Below are 18,770 nucleotides of genomic sequence, written 5' to 3'. Positions count from 1 at the left end.
CACAATGACGGTCTGAAATTATGGTGACCATGCCATCCCCTGCAAGATGAGGTGGGGATCTGAGCCCCACAAATGCCTGGAGACTAGCTGAGCGGGGGCCCCACCCCCCAGGGGTCCGGCAGACTTCCCAGATTCCACTTTCCTCTACCACCCCACCCCCACACCAAATCGCCCTGAATTTCCTGGGAGATGGTGAGTGGTCCACTCATTATTTTTATTCCAAGACATTGGACTGGAACATGAATTACACATAAAAGGATGCTACCCCAAATGTGCTCTATTTACAAGCCAGACGGTTTGGGGTGACACATAGATGTGGTTATAAATAGCACTGACCCCCCCCCCCCCCGCACCCCCTCTCCGCACACTCCCCCCTCCCAACGAGAAAGTTAGTGTCCTTGCAAGCTTCTCCCCATGCTCCTGATGGCATCTAGGAGAAGGTCTCCATCTGGGGCTATTAGGTCCTTAACACCTCTTCAAATGCATGAAATCCTTGTTTCACAGAGAGCAGCCCCCAGCCTCAAGCCTTCAGGAAGAGATAGCATCTGGCCAGACTTGTGTAAACACTGCTCTGCCTTCCTGTCCCGTAGTTACCTTCTAAGGGTGGCCTTTCTTTTCCTTTATGGTGGACATAAGCCTTTCTTGGAAAACGCGGTTGGATTAAAAAGAAAAGGCGTGTGCTTTGAAAAAACACCTGCCAAGCAAAGAGCAGCATGGAGGGTGTGCAGGAATCACCAGGGTGGTGCTGAAGCGAAGGAAGTTTGGGCAGCCATGAAAAGCATCCCCTGTGTTTTTACTGAAAGAGCACTGCTTTGGGAGTCCCAGGAGCGGGCATCAAGCCCCTGCTGTTATTAGCAGGAGTGTGACCTTGGACCCCTGATTTCCCTTGTGTGGGCCTCCGTTGCCCCCATATGACATCAAGATAATAATTTCTTTGTTGGGTGATTATTTTGAAACAGTCACTGCTTTCAGAAGTCCCTGGGAGGAAGTAGGCAGACAAGCGAGAAATGCTAATAGTCAATTTGAAACAGGGTCTTGCCTTGTTAGGCTAATAAAACAGACGTGACAGATATTAGAAATCTCCAGCAGTCTCATCTTCCCATGACCTGATGCCAAGGGAGAGGTACCCCTGGGCATTCAGTCGCCTCGTGGCCACTTATGGGAGTCCTGTCCTGCCCTCGGAAGCAGCCAGTTCTGACAGCCGTGGCCAAGGCAGTTCTGAATCGGTTTCGTGCCCGGGCCGAGCTCACAAGGAGAGTCCTGTCAGGCTGGAGGTGCGCCTGCGTGGATGCCCTTCATCTGTCACCTGGTCTGATCTCATCTCTGCTACCTGGTCTTTCCACGTCTTCCCTGCCGCCCTCCAGGCCCACTCTTGAGACCCGAATCTGGCCATGCCTGTGTTGACACAGGTCTCTGAGCCAGGCGGTGATATGTACCAGCCTCTGCACGATTGGCTGATGCCACAGGCTGTAGATGAGCGCAAGGAGGGCCTCAGCTCTCGACACCAGGGAGGAGCCATTATAGTGCCCGCCCAGCCAGGAGCTCCTGGGCCCTGGATGTGGGCAGGGGCAATGGAAACAACGAGAAGAGCCTCGGGCAGGTTGCCATCGTACCACTGAGGGTACCGCTGCTCTAGCAAGGTCCCAGCCAGGACTGAGCTCTTGCCTTCCTTTGAGCCATCCTTCAAGGCCTGAGTTTCTGCCCTCATCACCCATCCAGCTAACAAAGATCTTATACTTTATTCTTTTTTTAGCAACCTTGTGGCCACGTTTTTGGCAAAGCATCTTCCTATTTCATAACTATAGACTTGCTTGCCTCCAATAAGGTCGGAGTGTTTTATTTTCTAACTTAAAAGTCACACAACCCCGGCGCGCCTGGGTGGTTCAGTCTGTTGAGGATGAGCATCCGACTTCGGCTCAGGTCACGATCTCACAGTTCATGGGTTCGAGCCCCACGTCAGGCTGTGTGCTGACAGCTCGGAGCCTGGAGCCTGCTGGGGATTCTGTGTCTCCCTCTCTCTCTGCCCCTCTCCTGGTCTCTCTCTCTCTCTCTCTTTCTGTCAAAAATAAATAAACATTAAAAAAAAATTTTTTTTAAAGTCACACCATCCCAAGATTGTTTGAATGAAGGAATGGAGTTTGGATTTGAACGATCCAGGCAGGTTCAAGTTCCAAACGGTGACGGGCCCCCTCTCCTAGGTTGTAAGGGCCTTTTATGCTTTTTTGGTGACCACCATAATCTCTATCAGGTGCAAAAACAGTGATTAAGGAAGAAGAAAGGAAGGATGGAAGGAAGCAGGGAAAAGAGGTCAATAGAAACGCAGGTGAATAAATATGACTAAACTGATAGGTATCCAAATTGGACGGGTAGGAAAGTGCATGAGAACGCAGGCCCGTTCGTGGGTAAATATACAAGTAGTTGATAGGCAGGCAGGTGAGTAAGTTTATACATGAACATATAAAAGAACAGATAAATTGACAAGTGCATATAAGTGGGTTCTAGATCTAAGTTAGTGGATTGGGAAGCCGACATTGGTAGGTGGTTCTGTGGACCAGGTAAGTTGGAGGACAGGCGGGTAGGTGGGTGGGCAGGTGGCCGGAGAGATGAATAGAGACTAGGTAAGGACACAGGTAAGCTGCTTAAGGTAACAGAGAACAGAAACCGTCCCCGGTTGGGTCAGGTGCTAGGCTTAGCGCCAAGCAGGGTATGGAACAGGCCAAAGGTCAGCCTGGGAAAACCCATGGGGAAGTGTCAGCTTCCAGGCTCCTGGGGATAAAGGTGAAGTGCGTCTACGTGGCTGTGGAGCCACCCCCCCACGCAAGGAGAGCAGCGGTTCTTGCCAACGCGTCTCCTCCCAGGGGGCACAGGAACCCCCCCCCCCCCCCAGATCAGAGCAGAAGCGGGTCTGGAAAGGAAAGGAAAGAGGAGGGCGGGAGGGCACGGCGCCCCTCCTCTCTGAGGTCTGGGTGCTGGTGGCTGTCGCATGCTGAGGGCCAAATGGGGAAGGAAGCTGGAGAGAAATCTGGCAGCCTGAGGCATGTCCCTCCGTTTCCAATAAATCACACAATATCCTAGAGGGAGACTTGGTTCCTCGGTTCCTAGAACAGAGTCCTGGTGCACAGAAATAGCGCCTTGTGAAAACAGAGAACTCCAAGCAAAAGAACGCCAAAGGAAATAATCAAAGATAAAACCAGGGGCTGGGACTTTCCTCCAGCCTCGAGACGCTTGCCCAAAGGCACAGCTGTGCCCACACTCCATTCACAAACCCCGGGGTGGCTGTCACCCTGATGCACCCCTCGGGGCTGTCGCTCCCCAAACACCACTGAGGCTGGTGAGTCGGAGTCTGCTCTCTTCTTGCGGGAAATGCATGTGCCCCAGGTTCGCTGAGGCCCCTGAAGCCTTAGGGCACCACCCTGGGCACTGTTATCGCCTCCATTTTACAAGTGCTGGAAACTGAGGCCCAGCGGGGTTCCAGAAAGTGCTCACAGCCCTACCCCCTTGGAATTAGAGAGCCATGACCAGTCTGAGGGAGGAGACCATGCGATTAGCCATGTGCCAGCCCAACGGTGGAGGCACAGTGATGCATTTCTCAGATATACACAGCCCCCAAGCCCTCAGCGTGGCATAGGTGTTCAGATGTTCTGTGAGACTAAACACAACTGTTTTCTCTGCACCTCAAACCCCTGGGTTATTCTTCCCTGTGCCAACCTCCCCGCTGCCTCCCCACTAGACTTAGCTGTCTCATGCCAAGCACTGCCTTGGATAGTCTCCAGCTACCGTCTCATTTAACCCTCACTATAGTCCTGGGAGCTTTCTATCCTCACTCCCATTTTCAAGATGAAGAAACCGAGGGTCAGAGTGATCCAGTCATGGTCACGTGGTTTGTAAGGGACAGAGCGTGGCCATAGACCCGGAGCTACCCAGTGTCCGGCCTGGTCTTTCTCCATCACTGCTGTCCTCACTCTCCCTTCTCTGTCCTTGGATTGCCTTCCACATGTCGTCACCCACTGTCACCAGAGAATGCCTGAGCGTTTGCTTGGATTCCCCGGGGAAGCTGCTTTGTTCCGTCGGGACAAGGACCTTGGCACCCAGGCCTCCCCCGAGCTTGCCTGGGGTTGGATGCACCTGTGCAGCTTCGTGTCGCACAGAGTCAACCCCCCCCACGGGCGCGTCCCCAGAGGTAGGCTTTCTGCACAATTGCAATCGCTGAAGGTGTCTTTTGAATCATGCGCCTGATTTCCGTCTGCAGTGGGCCAACCTGTCTGGGGTAGATTTACGGTACCCCTTGGGTTGTTTTGAAGAGGCAACCAAGCAGAAAGTACAGGGGTAGGTCTGGACTTGTGAGATCCAACAGTCCCCTCCCCGGGCCATGACCTGAGCAAATCTCTTAACCTCTCTGTGCCTCAGTTAACCCATCTGTGAGGTGAGAATAACGATACTATGTGAACCATCCGCCCTTCGGCCGCCCATCTACCTGCTCCCTCTTCCACCCACCCATCCAACCATCCCTCCACGCATCCATTCAACCACCCAACAGTCAACAAATATACATTGCACACCTGCCCAGTGCCAGACATTTGGGACGCGATGGGATCAAAATATAGATCCCTGCCCACGTGGAGCTAATCTTCCAGCAGGAAGGTCAGACAACAAACAACAAACATAATACAAAAGTAAAATATAGGGAGGGCGAAAATGCCAGTCTACGGAGGGGGCTGAGAGTGTGGATGGGGACCTGAGATTCTAAATGGGATACTCAGGGTAGGCCTCATTGAGAAGGTGAAATCTGGGTAAAGAGCAGAGGAGGCGGGCCAAGAGGCTTTCTGGAGAAGAGGGTTCCAGATAGTGGGACCAGCACATGCCAAGGTCCTGTGGTCGAGAGCACGCCAGTCTCGTCCCAGGGACACCGGGGGTGCCAGCATGGCTGGAGGATAGAGCACAGGTACGGGATGAGAGCAGAGCAGCGACAAGAACCAGACGGTGACGGGCTTGGCAGGCCACGGTCCAGATTTAGATTTTCCTCTGAATGACGGGGAGCTAGTGCAGGGTTTAGAGCAGTGGAGGGTGAAGATCGTTAAGGGTTGTGGAGAGAGTGACAAAACCTTCACACGATGGTTTCCTTTTCTGAACCCCCCACCGAAACCAAAGTCAGGGCCTTTCTTTACAAAGCACACGGTTTTCTTTCCTCTTCTCCTTCTTCCCCCTGGAAGGCTGGCCTCTCCCGGCTTGCACCACACCGGCGCATCTGCCCGCAGTCCTGCGCGCCCCTGGGAGCCCTGGAGGGGAGCTGTCCTGGAGGACACAAGGAAAGAGCACCAGAAGGAGGCCCCTCCTCTGTCTCCCAGCCCCCTAAAGAACACGTCACCCCGAGCCTAGTTCCCTTTCTAGAGTCACATGGGATCAGAAATAAAAATATTACATCCCCGGGGAGGAAACAGAGTTAAATAACAGGAACCAGCAGATAGAGGAGGGAGGGGCAGTCCCCACCTAAAGCAGCATGCAGTTTACAGGTAGAGGGGATGGCCTTGACCCCCTGCCCCGCCCGCCCCCTCCCCCCGGGGTGGCTACTGCACCCCCATCCAGAACATGCAGGCAGCTTGCAAATCCCCGTGAAGAAATCAGGGAGATCGTTGGGGGGGTGGGGGGGGGTGAGACGGGGAGAATAAGAGACGTATTCAAAAAACCAACAGAAACTACCTGGCGAGAACGTAACCACGAGGAAAACCAACCCCATGTAAACTTGGGTCTCGGCCAAAGGGCTAGAGAAAGAAACACACACCGCCCTGGTGGCTGGATAAAGACCATCATTGAAACTGAAGTTTAAAATTTAAAAATTGCCTCTCAAAGCCGGAAGGGGGACAGAGCTGGTCTGCTTTCCGTCCAGCCTCCCACACTTGCCACCTGAGGACCCGGGTTGGTGTCCCCCCTGGGGGTGGGGGTCCGTTCTCTGTAGTAGGCGATCGCTACGAGTGGCGTGCCTGGCACGCTGGTAAGTACTCGATCTCCGTGGATCGTTGTTATCCTCTCCCATTTTCAAGTTCCCCCGAAGCCACAGAGGGACCAAGCGTGACCGGAATTTGTCACTCCGAGTCCAATAAAATTGGAAAAGCACGTATTTGGGTAAAGCAGGAGAGAATACGCACGCACCTGGAGGAGGAACGTTGTTTGCTGCAAAGCCAGAACCTCTTTGCAAACAGGAGAGGAAGGCGTAAAATGTTTCAGGAGCCAGAGGTGGGGGTGGAAACGGCGACGGGGCGGAGGCTTGTCTTTCTGATTTGAGATGGAGTCAAGTGTCGTCAATATTCTGAAAGTAAGACACTCTTCCTCTCTTCTCTCTGATCTGGTTCCTTTTTTTTTTTTTAATTTTTTTAAATCTTGATTGATTTTTGAGACAGAGAGTGAGCTAGTGAGTGGGGGAGGGGCAGAGAGAGAGGGAGACACAGAATCCGAAGGAGGCTCCAGGCTCCGAGCTGTCAGCACAGAGCCCGACGTGGGGCTCGAACTCGCGAGCCGTGAGATCGTGACCTGAGCCGAAGTCGGCTGCTCAACCGACTGAACCACCCAAGCGCCCTGACCTGGTTCCTCTTGGGTCTCTGTCTCCCTCTTTCTGTCTCTCTCTTCCCCCCACCTTGTCCCTCTTTGTCCCCCTCCTTCCTTCTGTCCCTTCCTTCCTCCTCTCTGTCTCTCTGTCTTTCTATTCTGTCTCTCCCTTCCTTTCTCTTTCCCTCTGTCTTTTGATTTGTGTCTCTTGCTGACAGAGATGCACACACACGAGCGCACACACGGCATCCTCTGCTCTCCGGCGTCGTGGCCCCTCCTCTCTCTGGCGCCTCATTTCTCCATGTTTGAACCGCACTGAGCGCCCGTAGCCACATTCCCCACTGGACCGTGAGCCCCTTGCAGGCGGGAGCCGATCCGTGCCCCCAGCCCCAGTGCCCAGCGCAGTGCCTGACCCCTCAGGGCCGCTCGGAGAGAAAATCGAGCAGGCATTTGATTGCACGCCTCCAGGATGGGCTTCTCTTAAGCAGGGAGGCAAGCACAGCAGATGCGCCCCCCACACCAGCATCACAGACGGAGCTCCCCGGGCACTGGCCGCCTCCCGCCAGCTCACCCAGAGGCCCCGGCTCCTGTGCGGGTCAGCCTTCCCATCCGGGGACAGGGATGCTCACACTGACTTTCCTCCCAGAGAGGAGGGAAGATCCTTGCTCCGCCTAGAGCCGAGCGGAGAGGATGCAGACTTACGGGCACGGTCCTCGTCGTCGGGGTCCCTCTCGGCCAGCGGGGCCTGCCACGTACCCCATGCCCACCTCAAGAGGGCCAAGCCTGGGTCTCCTTTCTCCAGCAGGGTCAAGGAGATCTTCCTGGCCAGGGCCTCGCCGTCAGGCTCGCGGAGCAGAGCGCAGTGGTACTCCCTGGAGAGGAGCTCCCTCTCCAACATGCTGTCCAGGAGGGCCCGGGCCTGGCTCGGCAGATGGCCGGCCAGCAGCATCCGGACCCGAGGCAGGATGGTCTGGAAGTGGTTCATGGCAGTGCTCGGAGGCAGGCCAGCTGCCTGGGCCAAAGCCTGGGATCTCTGCTCACCCGGCCCGCGGCATCCAAAACATGAAGTGAAAACCAGGAGGAGGGAACCTCCGCCGTCAGTTGCCGTCTATTCCCGCTTAGGAAGGTTTCCTCATTTGCGTTGTAGGCTGGGGTGCCTGGTGTCTGGCTGGAAATGGTTCCGACCCCACAGATATTGCTGGTACCACCCACGTGCCTGCGGTGGAGAAGTCCGCAGCCTCGGGTTCCGCCGGATCCAGCCTGGGATTTAGGAAACGGAAGGGGTCTTGTACAGGGCTAGTCCTTCTGAGATGCTTTATCCTAACAAGAAGGCTGCTGGGGCAGACGGCTCAAGACAATTGGCTTTGGAGCCAACCTGCCGGGGCTCACACCCCACACCTGTTTGCTGATCGTGTGAACTCGACCGTGGCATTGCTGTTCCGGCCTCCATTCCTCCGCTGGAGAAGGTTGGATGTCAGAAATGGTACATAACCTCACTGAGTTAGGTGGGTTGTCACTAACCGTGCTGACCTGGAGTTGCTGGGAGAATTGAATGAGATAATGTCTGCAGAGCACCTAACGCACCATCTACACCGTAATCATAGTTCAATAAATATGAGCCATTATTATTATCATTATTATTATTGCCTTTGTTATTATCGATGAATAGCGCATCCACTCTGTCGTATGTAATCCAATCTCAAGTTGCCTTGAGGATTAAAAGAAGTAATGCACTGAAAGGGCTTAGCCTTGGACCTCGTAGGCATTTAGTGAACATTGGCTATATAAGAATATCATCCCTGGGGCACCTGGGTGGCTCAGTCCTTTAAGCGACCGGTTAAGCTTCCGACTCTTGGTTTTGGCTCAGGTCATGATCTCATGGTTTGTGAGTTCGAGCCCCGCATCAGGTCCTGAGCTGAAAGCACAGAGCCTCCTTGGGATTCTGTGTCTTCCTGTCTCTCTGCCCCTCCCCTGCTTGTACTTTCTCTCTCTCTCTCTCTCTCTCTCTCGCTCTCTCTCTCTCTCTCGCTCTCTCTCTCAAAATAAATAAATAAACTTAAAAAAAAAAAAAAAGAATATCATCCCTGATTTACTAATGCACAAAACAGAGGTGTTGTGTAGGGGACAGTCTGTTTTAGGATTCTATTCGAAAAATTCCCACCCAATTTTCTTTTCTTTTCTTTTTTTTATTTAAAAAATTTTTTTAATGTTTATTTATTTTTGAGACAGAGCATGAGTGGGGGAGGGGCAGAGAGAGAGGGAGACAGAGAATCCGAAGCAGGCTCCAGGCTCTGAGCTATCAGCACAGAGCCTGACAGGGGGCTCGAACCCACGAGCTGTGAGATCATGACTCGAGCTGAAGTCGGACACTTAACCGACTGAGCCATCCAGGCATCCAGCCCAATTTTCTTTTTAAAAAACTTGGGACGCCTGGGTGGCTCAGTCGGTTAAGCGGCTGACTTCGGCTCAGGTCATGATCTCACGGTCCATGAGTTCGAGCCCCGCGTCGGGCTCTGTGCTGACAGCTCAGAGCCTGGAGCCTGTTTCAGATTCTGTGTCTCCCTCTCTCTGACCCTCCCCTGTTCATGCTCTGTCTCTCACTGTCTCAAAAATAAATAAAACGTTAAAAAAAATTAATTAAAAAAAAACTCATAGCTCGTTGCTCTCCCTGACCATTTTGAAACACACCCGTGACCTCATTTCCCATGCTGGCCTCAGCTTTACCATCTCTCAGATGGGGCCATTTTTGTTGTTCATTTAAGTGGGACAAGTAAGGATTTCGACCTCCGGCTTGCCTGCCTTGCTCCTCTCTGACCCACCCTACCACGGAGGAGAACTAACAATTCTAGAGACAACAAAACCAACAAAAAACAGCTACCCCAAGGCACGGGAGCGTGACCAGAGCCACCAGATGTTGGAAGGGATTCAACACACAGAAGACCAGAGTGTCACTGGAGAATTCTCAGCTCGTGGGTTTAGCCTGAAGGCAGGTCTCCATCAATACTGTGAGAGGCAACTAAAACTCTGTTTTAAAAAAAAATGCAAAGTATTAACACCTTACATAACCAGAGGACAGAATTTAGGGTAACGGTAGCTGCTGGAAAGTGGGAGTCGAAATTTCACACAAGAGAGAGACAGAGGGGAGTTGCCCCAAATTCTGTGGCTGAACGGCCCAAACATCTAGCTGACTTCGAAGCCATGTACACATTCACCATCAGACTCCAAACAGCTCAGCTAAGTCTGCAGGAATTGAAGCGAGAGTTGAGTTGTAACCTACTACAAGGGTGGGGAGGGGGTAGGAGACTTTGCATTTGATTCCAGCCTGTTAAAACAACAACAGCAGCAGCAACAAATTAAACCCTGTTCGGATTATAACAATCCAGAGTGTTTACAACATATGATGTGCAAGATATATCCAAAGTTACTTGACTATAAAGAAACAGAAAAAAGGCTTCCATTCTCAAGAGAAACAGACAATCACTGGACACTGACCTCGAGGTGACCCAGATGTTGAAACTGGCAGACAAAGGTTTTGAAAGCAGCGACTGTGACCCTGAATGTAAAAGACATAGGGGCGCCTGGGTGGCTGACGTCGGTTCAGGTCATGATCTCGCAGTCTGCGAGTTCATGCCCCGCGTTGGACTCTGTGCTGACAGCTCGGAGCCCGGAGCCTGCTTCGGATTCTGTGTCCCTCTCTCTCTGCTCCTCCCCAGCTTGCACTCTGTCTCTCTCTCAAAAATAAACACTAGAAAACATTAAAAAAAAAAAGACATAAAGAAGGGCACCTGGCTGGCTCTGTTGGTGGAACGTGTGACTCTTGATCCTGGGGTCATGAGTTTAAGCCCCATGTAGGAGGTAGAGATTACTTAAAAAAATAAAACTAAAAAAAAAACCATTTCAAGAAAGAAAGAAAGAAAGAAAGATAAGAGAGAGTAAAATATAGAACACTTTAAGTCGCTGGATGGGATTAACAGCAAAACGGGGAATGACAGAAGAAACAAACTTTGAGATGGAGCGAGAGAAAGTATTTGATCTGAAAAACAGAGAAAAGATTGGGAAAAAGTGAGCTTCGAGAATCTGTAGGATTATATCAATAGCACCAACTTCTGCATATTTGGAACCACAGAAGGAGAAGAGAGCGAACGAGGCAGGAAAAAGATTTGGAGACGCAAAGCCCCAAACTTCTCAAATTTGGCCGAAAGAAAACAAATGTGTGAAGCTCAGGAAACTTCAGGAGGGGTAAATACGAAGAAACCACACCTAGGTACAACACAGTCAAACTGCTGAAAACCAGAGATAAGGAAAAACCCATGAAGAACAGGTTACATCAAAGAGAGAATCTGAAGACTACTGACTTTTCATTAGAAACCATGGAAGCCGGAAGACAGTGGAACGATATCTTCGAAGAGCTGAACTTAACACACATTTCTAAACCCAGTGAAAATACCCTTCAAGAATGCAGGAAAAACAGACACTTTCAGGTAAGGGAAAAACTAAAAGGATGTGTTGCAGCAGGACCTGTATTTCAAGAAATGAGAAAATACGTTCTTTCTGCCGGAGGAAAATGATATCGCTTAGAAACTCAGATCTACAGGGAGGATTAAAGAACATTCAAAGTCAAATATAAAAGATTGGGTTTTTTTTCCTCTTAACATGACCACTTAAAGCAAAAATTGGAACATAGTCTTTGGCAATAGGCATAACACATATGATGACGATTGCACAAAGGATGTTATAACCTGGAGGGTGGTTATTGACCTAAGTTGTTGCAAGATTTCTAGGCTGCCTATCAAAGTGTTAGAATATTACCTCTACGCAGGTTGGGGGAAATAGGAGACGTAGATTATAATCCCTCGGGCACCCACCAGAACATAATGCGAAAAGGTAGACCTAAAGAGCAACCAGAAATTAACCCAGAATTCTCAATGAGGTGGGCTCTCCACTCTTGGTTTGAATAAGCAGTCCACCAGGATCCTGATGTTATAAACTTTGTCCAGAAAGGCAGAAGGTAGGGATTCCAAAGCTCTTCTCACCTGACGGAGTGTTTGCACTTTTCAGGAAGCAGAGATGTCCATGTAAATATTATTCCCAGGGCAACACGTTATCGATTGGGATCATAAAAATTGCATACTTTTGGCAAATCAATAATGCTTGCAGGCTGCGTATTTTAAAAGACTCCTTTGTACAAACGGCATTTTTGAGAATAGTTTTACAATCACAAGACAAAGCATTACTTTTTCACACTTCTCTTGTGACAGGACACTGAGATGGATACTTAGGCAAACGTCCTCAGCTTTATCAGAACTAACTTTGGGATGTGGTGTTCTGACTGCTACAGCCAGAGACAAAGCGGAAACTCTCTCTCTCTTTTTTTTCTGAGATTTCTCTTCCCAGCAGTTAGGAGACCCTATAGTTTCTGGGACAAGGCGGTAACGCCCACCAAATAGCCCTGAGAGAAAAGGAGGAGCTTCAAACTTAGAGGAGTTAGGAAAAGAAGGAGCCCAAAGGGAGTTTTAACAGATGGAAAAGATGATATATCATCTTCAGCCATGGCTGTGGAAGAGAAGACAAGGAGTCAGTTACTGGGAGGGATAATGAAACCATGTTCTTTTTTTTTTTTAATGTTATTTATTTTTGAGAGAGAGACACAGAGCATGAGTAGGGGAGGGGCAGAGAGAGAGGGGGAGACACAGAATGTGAAACAGGCTCCAGGCTCTGAGCCATCAGCACAGAGCCCGACACGGGGCTTGAACTCAGGAATCTCGAGATCATGACCTGAGCTGAAGTCGGATGCTTAACCGACTGAGTCACCCAGACACCCCAGAAACCATGTTCTTTAATACTTCATCTCTTAGGCACTTGAGAGAGAGCTCCAAGCCATGAGGACCCATCCTTGCGCACGGGAGGTGGGATGGCGGATAATGGAACAGCAAACACTGGGGACACAGGACCAGGAGTAAGGGTAGGTTCTCCTAGCCACTTGTGAGACTGCCTTTCTCCTTCCTATCAATGCAGCCACCACCCAGTCGTGTGCTTCATCAGGAAAACCTGAATGCCAGCCTCCACTCGGCCACTGATTCACTGTGTCACCACAGGCAAGACGTTTCCTCTCTCTGGACCACAACGTCGTCACCTGTGAAATAAGTGGGTCAGATTACATGATCGCTAGGATGTCTTCCAGTTTTGAAATACTGAAAGCATCATCTAACTGCAAAGCCAGCCAGCCCCAGAGCTATGTCTCCAGTTATTCGGGTCCCCCCGCAGGGCTTTTCTTCCCTCTCATAATCATAGAGTGTGTACTATCATTTATCTGATGTTCTGCTTGATTCTGGCTTGTTTATTTATCGCAGAGGGCAATGTCATGGCCCCGTCACAGGTGGAAAGTCACGTCACGTGCCCAAGAGGAGTGAGCAACTGTGACAAACATGTGGAGAGTAAAACGATACAAAAGTTGAGGTTCTCCTGCTGATCGACGCCTCTGCTGCTGACATCCAATCTTTGTGACTGAGCGTGGTGAGCAGGTGTTAGAGAGACATGAGAGGTAGACTAGTCCCCATTGGAGCTGCCTGCATATGCGCACTGGGGAAATTTGTAAAAGCCGTCAGTTAGGCTGTAGAAAAATGGAAATTGTCCTGCTCTCCTGGAGGGCATATGCAATGGTGCGATCACCTAGGGTAACGGTTATGCAATATCTATTAAAATGGGAGAAGTGCACACCCAGCGTGCCCACTCCTCAGCGTGCATGGCGGAAAAATCCTTACACGTGTGCATGTAACACACAAGGCAGCAGGATTTGTGATGGCAAAAATAAGTAAGTAAACAAAAATGAACACAAAAAGAGATATAAATGTCTTCTATAAACATTCTGGAGTAAGTGTGGCTTTAATAAGTTAAATGCAATGGACCCAATGGAAGTGAGGAAGTTAATGGTTTATTTTAAAATAAAGTTCAATCAATTATGCATTGGGATCTAGGGGAAGTTTTAAAGGTTTAATGGTTATGTTTTTACAATTTTTTCTCCTTCTGTTTCACAGCAATGTGCTGTGACACATGAAAACCAATAGCTGGGGCACCTGGGTGGTACAATCAGTTGAGCGTCCAATTCTTGACTTGGCTCAGGTCATGATCTCAGGGTCGTGGGATCGAGCCCCGTGTCAGGCTCCCTGCTGAGTGTGGAGCCTGCTTGAGAGATTCTCTCTCTCTCTAAGAAAAAACCCCAATAGTTGTGACATCCATGAGAATGTCATATTTCTAAGAGACCCTTAAAATAGGTTACTAAGGGCTACGAATTCAGATACAGGCAATCCAGAACTTTCTCATGAGCTCAACAGCTAGTACAATCCCCTCACCTTTTGTGGCATTGGTCACTCGTGATCGCTTGTCTGTAATTTCTTGTAATGATATATATCATTATAAGTCATGGGTCGTTAGAGCCATCTGACTACACTTCCAAGGAAAACTGGTCATTTTAGAGAAAAGTGCTGTGTATTGAAAGATAGTGTCTTTAAATGGCTTCTGTTTGAACATCCCGCAACGGTGAAATGACCAAACTGAACTCTGGTGGGGGACAGCTATTCGGAGCCTAGCAAGGTGTTGAGAGAGTTTGAATTCCACTCCCGATTCTGCCTCTAGTCTGTGTTTCTTTAAATTATTTAACTTTCGTTACAAAGTTAGATGGTTTTTAAACTCACTGTGAATTTCTGTGTATTGTGTGTGAGGTTTAAGAACGCCCATCCTGGGGCGCCTGAGTGGCTCAGTCGGTTGAGTGTCGTGAGGTCATGATCTCACGGTTTGTGGGTTCGAGCCCCGCATCGGGTTTTGCGCTGACAGTGCAGAGCCTGCTTGGGATTCTCTCTCCCTCTCTCTCTGCCCGCTTGTGCTCTCTCTCTCTCTCTCAGAGTCAATAAATAAACTTAAAAAATAATAAAAAAAGAACACCCATCTCAGAGAGGAAGGCATTATAATGTTTATGAACGGTGACAAATAACACTGTTCACATCTATAATTTCATTCTTCAATGTTTGCCACTCCATTAGCTCCCTCCTCCTGTGTGATATCACCACACATAGAGTCAGCTAAGCTCTTGTGATGTTTGTGTGGCTTTAGGCTTTGACAATGTGAGAAGAATGTGTAAAGCAAGGTTTTGTGATTATGGCATCAATGTGACTGGCTTTTATTACTGAATGTTGAGCTCGAACAGGCATAAACAAAAACCAGTAAAAGAATACCGTCATTTCATTGATGGTAAAAAAAATCTCCCCAAGAGGGGCGCCCGGGTGGCTCAGTCTTTTAAGCGTCCGACTTCGGTTCAGGTCACGATCTCATGGTCCATGAGTTCAAGCCCCACGTCGGGCTCTGGGCTGACAGCTCAGAGCCTGGAGCCTGCTTCGGATTCTGTGTCTCCCTCTCTCTCTCTCTGCTCCTCCCCATTCATGCTCTGTCTCTCTCTGTCTCAAAAATAAATAAACATTTGAAGAAAATATATGTTTAAAAAAAATCTCCCCAAGAACCTAGAAACAACTCCGCTATCCTTTAAGAGCAGAATAGGTACACAAGGTGTGTATGTTGCCATGATAGAATCCTACCTAACAGTTGAAATACATCAAGTAGGGCTACCTATTGTATAACATGCAAAGCTCAAAAACTTAATGAGTAGAAAACCAACCTGCGTTCTGAAGTCTTATCTAGGGATGACGTACACACGGCGGGGGGGCGGGGGGGGATGATGGGCACGAAAATTGTCTTTTTAAAAATGTTTATTTATCTTGAAAGGGAGAGAGAGCAGAAGCAGGGGAAGGGCAGAGAGAGAGGGAGAGAGGGAGAATCCCAAGCAGGCTGTCAGCGCAGAGCCCGACGCAGGGCTCGATCTCTCAAACCGTGAGATCGTGACCTGAGCCGAAGTCAAGAGTTGGACGCTTAACCGACTGAGCCACCCGGGCACCCCTGTGCATGGAAATGATCGCTTGTCATTTCAGGGCACTGGCTCTTTCTAGAGCAAAGAGGAACCAGCACTACACGGAATGGCATCAGGGAGGGGACTTAGACCAATCTTCAATGCTTGACTTCTTTAGCAGAGTTGCAATTATGTGGCTCTTCACGTTCTCAGTCTTCATAACTTCTTGTCCGTCTAAAATATCCTATTAGGCTGAGTCATATGAAATTGCTGACACTTACAAAACCAGCCATTTCATACAGTGAGATCTGATACCGGGAGAATGATGGCTCTGGTAAAGCATGGAAAGGAGGCTCTCTCTCTTGCTATGTGATTCCTATATTTAAAAAAAAAATTTTTTTAACGTTAATGTATTTTTGAGACAGAGAGAGACAGAGCATGAATGGGGGAGGGTCAGAGAGAGGAAGACACGGTGTGATTCCTATATTTAAAGCTTATTGGTGAACCCGTTCTTCGGTTCCCTGGTGGACGAACCATACTTGGGGAAGCGCTGATTTAGTCAATGTTGTCATGATTCTGTCACAAATTGAGGCCTGGGGTCTGACCTTGGGGATGGCAAATTTGTGGGCTGAGGCTGGAAAGAGAGGGTGCCCAGGGGTCTGCAGAGAGGACTCGGTGCCACCGGGCTCATGATGCAGACCCCCGGACCCAGGTGAGTGTTCGGATTGTCCCTGGGGTCACCAGCCTGCAGAGCAGGAGACAATCTTGCTGCCTCTATCTCCGGCTCCTCCAGCTTGGGGATCGGTGATGAGAATAGTGATGTATTGAAATATTCAGATCCCATTTCTGGAGTGACGATAGTGAACATCTGGCTATCACCAAAGGCACCACAAGGAAGGCATTAATCATCTCCTTTTGTAAAGGAGGCCCAGAGGCGTGAAGTCATGGATGTTGATTGAGCAGGAAGCTGGTGAGAAATGCCGGGCTGTGGATTTCTGAAAGGAGAAGAGGGTAGAACACAATGTCTGCTGGAGTAGCTACTTCCTCCCGAGAGACAAAGGAGACCAGCTCCCTGGGGCCATGGGCCCCGTGAGCATGGCGGGGCTGAGCCCTGTGGCTGCCGTGTGTCTGCCCACAGACCAGGGCGATGGGCGGCTGGTCCCAGCCTGAGTCACCTTGGCCACCACGCTCGGGGACTTCGCCTACTGCCTGCACTTCCTGGGTTTCCCCCCAAGGCACAGGGAGTCTACTGCTGCCTTGTGATGGTGGAGGTGAAGCGGGGAGAGTAGGTGGGGGCTGGCTGAGGGCTGCGGCATGATGACACGATCCACGGTGGCTCGTGTGGGCCAGAAGCGGGCGGCAGGAGACCTCGGTCCCGCGGATCTCCCCCGCCAGCACCGCCACCTTCACGCCTCCACCATTTCCATGATCCCCGCCATCATGTCCCGCTCCCCCACCCCGCCCTTCATAGCCACCACCCCTCTGCCAGCTCCAGACTTCCTCATGGCAAGCACTATTCCCACCACTGGTATTCTTATTATCACCATGATCTACGCAGCTTGAAAAAGAGTCAAGACCAGGTCTATGTGATTCCTTCTGACACTGTTTTCTTAATTTTTTAATGTTTATATTTATTTTTGAGACAGAGAGAGACAGAGCATGAGCAGGGGAGGGGCAGAGAGAGAGGGAGACCCAGAATCCAAAGCAGGCTCCGGGCTCTGACCTGTCAGCACAGAGCCTGACGCAGGGCTTGAACCCACGAACCGCGAGATCAGGACCAAAGCCAAAGTCAGATGCTCACCCAACCGAGCCACCCAGGTGCCCCTCCTTCTAACACTTTTACCAAGGGAATGTTGGGAGCGCTTATCGACACGGAATTGGACCCAGTATGGAGATGTCACCCATTTCTACCAGTGGGTCAACTCTGGAGATGCAGAGAGGATCCAATCATTCTCTACTATAGGGTTAACACTTAGGCAAGGAATTTGGGGATCACAGGAACCTGAGGCTCAGAGACATCAAGTGCCCTCCTCAAGGTCCCACAGCCAGTAACTGCCAAGATTTAAGGAGCTTGTGTCTGCCGTCGAAGCCTGCAGGGTCACAGCTTAATCTCTGCCTTCGCCACAGAGCAAGGAGTGACACAAGTCCTTCACAACTCTCGAGGCTGTGGCAGCCACAGGGATGTGTCGCCTAGCTCTCTTTGAGAGAACCTGCCATGGGAGGGAGTCAAGGGTGGGAGTCGGCTGACTGTGGCCAGCCATGGATGCCTTGGGCTCTGCCTCAGCTTGCAAATTCAAGCCAGATGCTTCCAGGCAATCCTTGACCAATGGCTGAGCCTGCCAGTGACACAAGGTCTCACCATTTCTGGGCCATACGGGACTCTGCTACAGGCAACCTCCATACCCGGGCTCCCTGTTGACCTTGCCGAGCCTCCCAGAGCTGAACCACGGTCTGAAGCTCTTCCTACATAATCCTCCTGTCTTCCCTTTCTCTTTTCAAAGTGTCAGATCCACCTGCCTATTCCTGTTCTGTCTCCGCTTTATCTTTCAGTGGTACCACCGCCTCCCCCGCCCCCCGAAATCTCTTGTACCCCAACTCTGACTTGGTGTCTGCTTCCTGCAGGACCTCAAATGACATAAAGGTGTAAATCTGTCTTCCCTCCTGGCCTTAAGATCTGACTGTAGACACACACACACTCTTCAACCCTGTGGAGTGAGTATATATTAACTGCTCTGTCTAGAAGCTATACAACTATCATAAATCAACCGCGGTGTCATTAACACTGAACAGACACACACGGGGCCCATGCCAAGTGAAAGGAAGCCATGGGATAAGAGGCAGGGGCTGGTTTGATCATTAGTATAGGTAGATTTGAATCCCTGGTCTACCGAACACACGCTTGAACAAGCCCTTTTGCTTCTCTGTGCCTTCATGCCTTAATTTCCTCATCTCTGACATGATGTTAATATTTCAAACTTCCAGGCCAGGCCTGTTTGGAGGTCTGAATTATTTAAGGTAGCAGAAAACCCGTACACGTGGCCTGGCACATAGTAGGAATCCAACAAATGTATTCTCTCACTGAGCGCCTAACCCAAGCGTGAGGCTAGCATTGGGTGCTGGGGATCCAGCTATGATCAATAAAGACAAAAGTCCTGGTTCTCATGGAATTTATAGTCTTATTAGTTAAAGCTCAATCTGGAGCACCTTGAAGATACTTTACCAGCTGTAAAAAGACAAATAAGATAGGGCTCTCCTTTGAGAAAAGGGAACATGAGACCGGCACTGTGAGTATCCCTTAAGAGGGAAATCAACTTTTGTTAAAGGAAAACAAAAAACA

At 50.0% G+C, this 18,770-nt stretch overlaps 1 protein-coding gene across 5 annotated transcripts in view; it reads right to left on the bottom strand.

Annotated features, from left to right (window-relative positions):
* Positions 1-7,725, bottom strand: part of CIITA (class II major histocompatibility complex transactivator) — a 46,192-nt gene extending 38,467 nt beyond the window's left edge. For 4 of the 5 annotated variants that reach the window (XM_049638236.1, XM_049638237.1, XM_049638241.1 and 1 more), the window contains exon 1: positions 7,243-7,705. In XM_049638236.1, coding sequence (XP_049494193.1) covers positions 7,243-7,525 — 283 coding nt within the window. In that variant the 5' untranslated portion in view covers positions 7,526-7,705. Of the gene's footprint in view, positions 1-7,242 lie in introns of all 5 variants that reach the window. The other variant, XM_049638242.1, reaches the window with a different exon arrangement.
* Positions 7,726-18,770: the final 11,045 nt, after the last annotated feature.

This window comes from Panthera uncia, chromosome E3, assembly GCF_023721935.1.
Source record: "Panthera uncia isolate 11264 chromosome E3, Puncia_PCG_1.0, whole genome shotgun sequence".
Lineage (NCBI taxonomy): Eukaryota > Metazoa > Chordata > Mammalia > Carnivora > Felidae > Panthera > Panthera uncia.
This window is presented reverse-complemented; position numbering and strand designations above follow the sequence as displayed.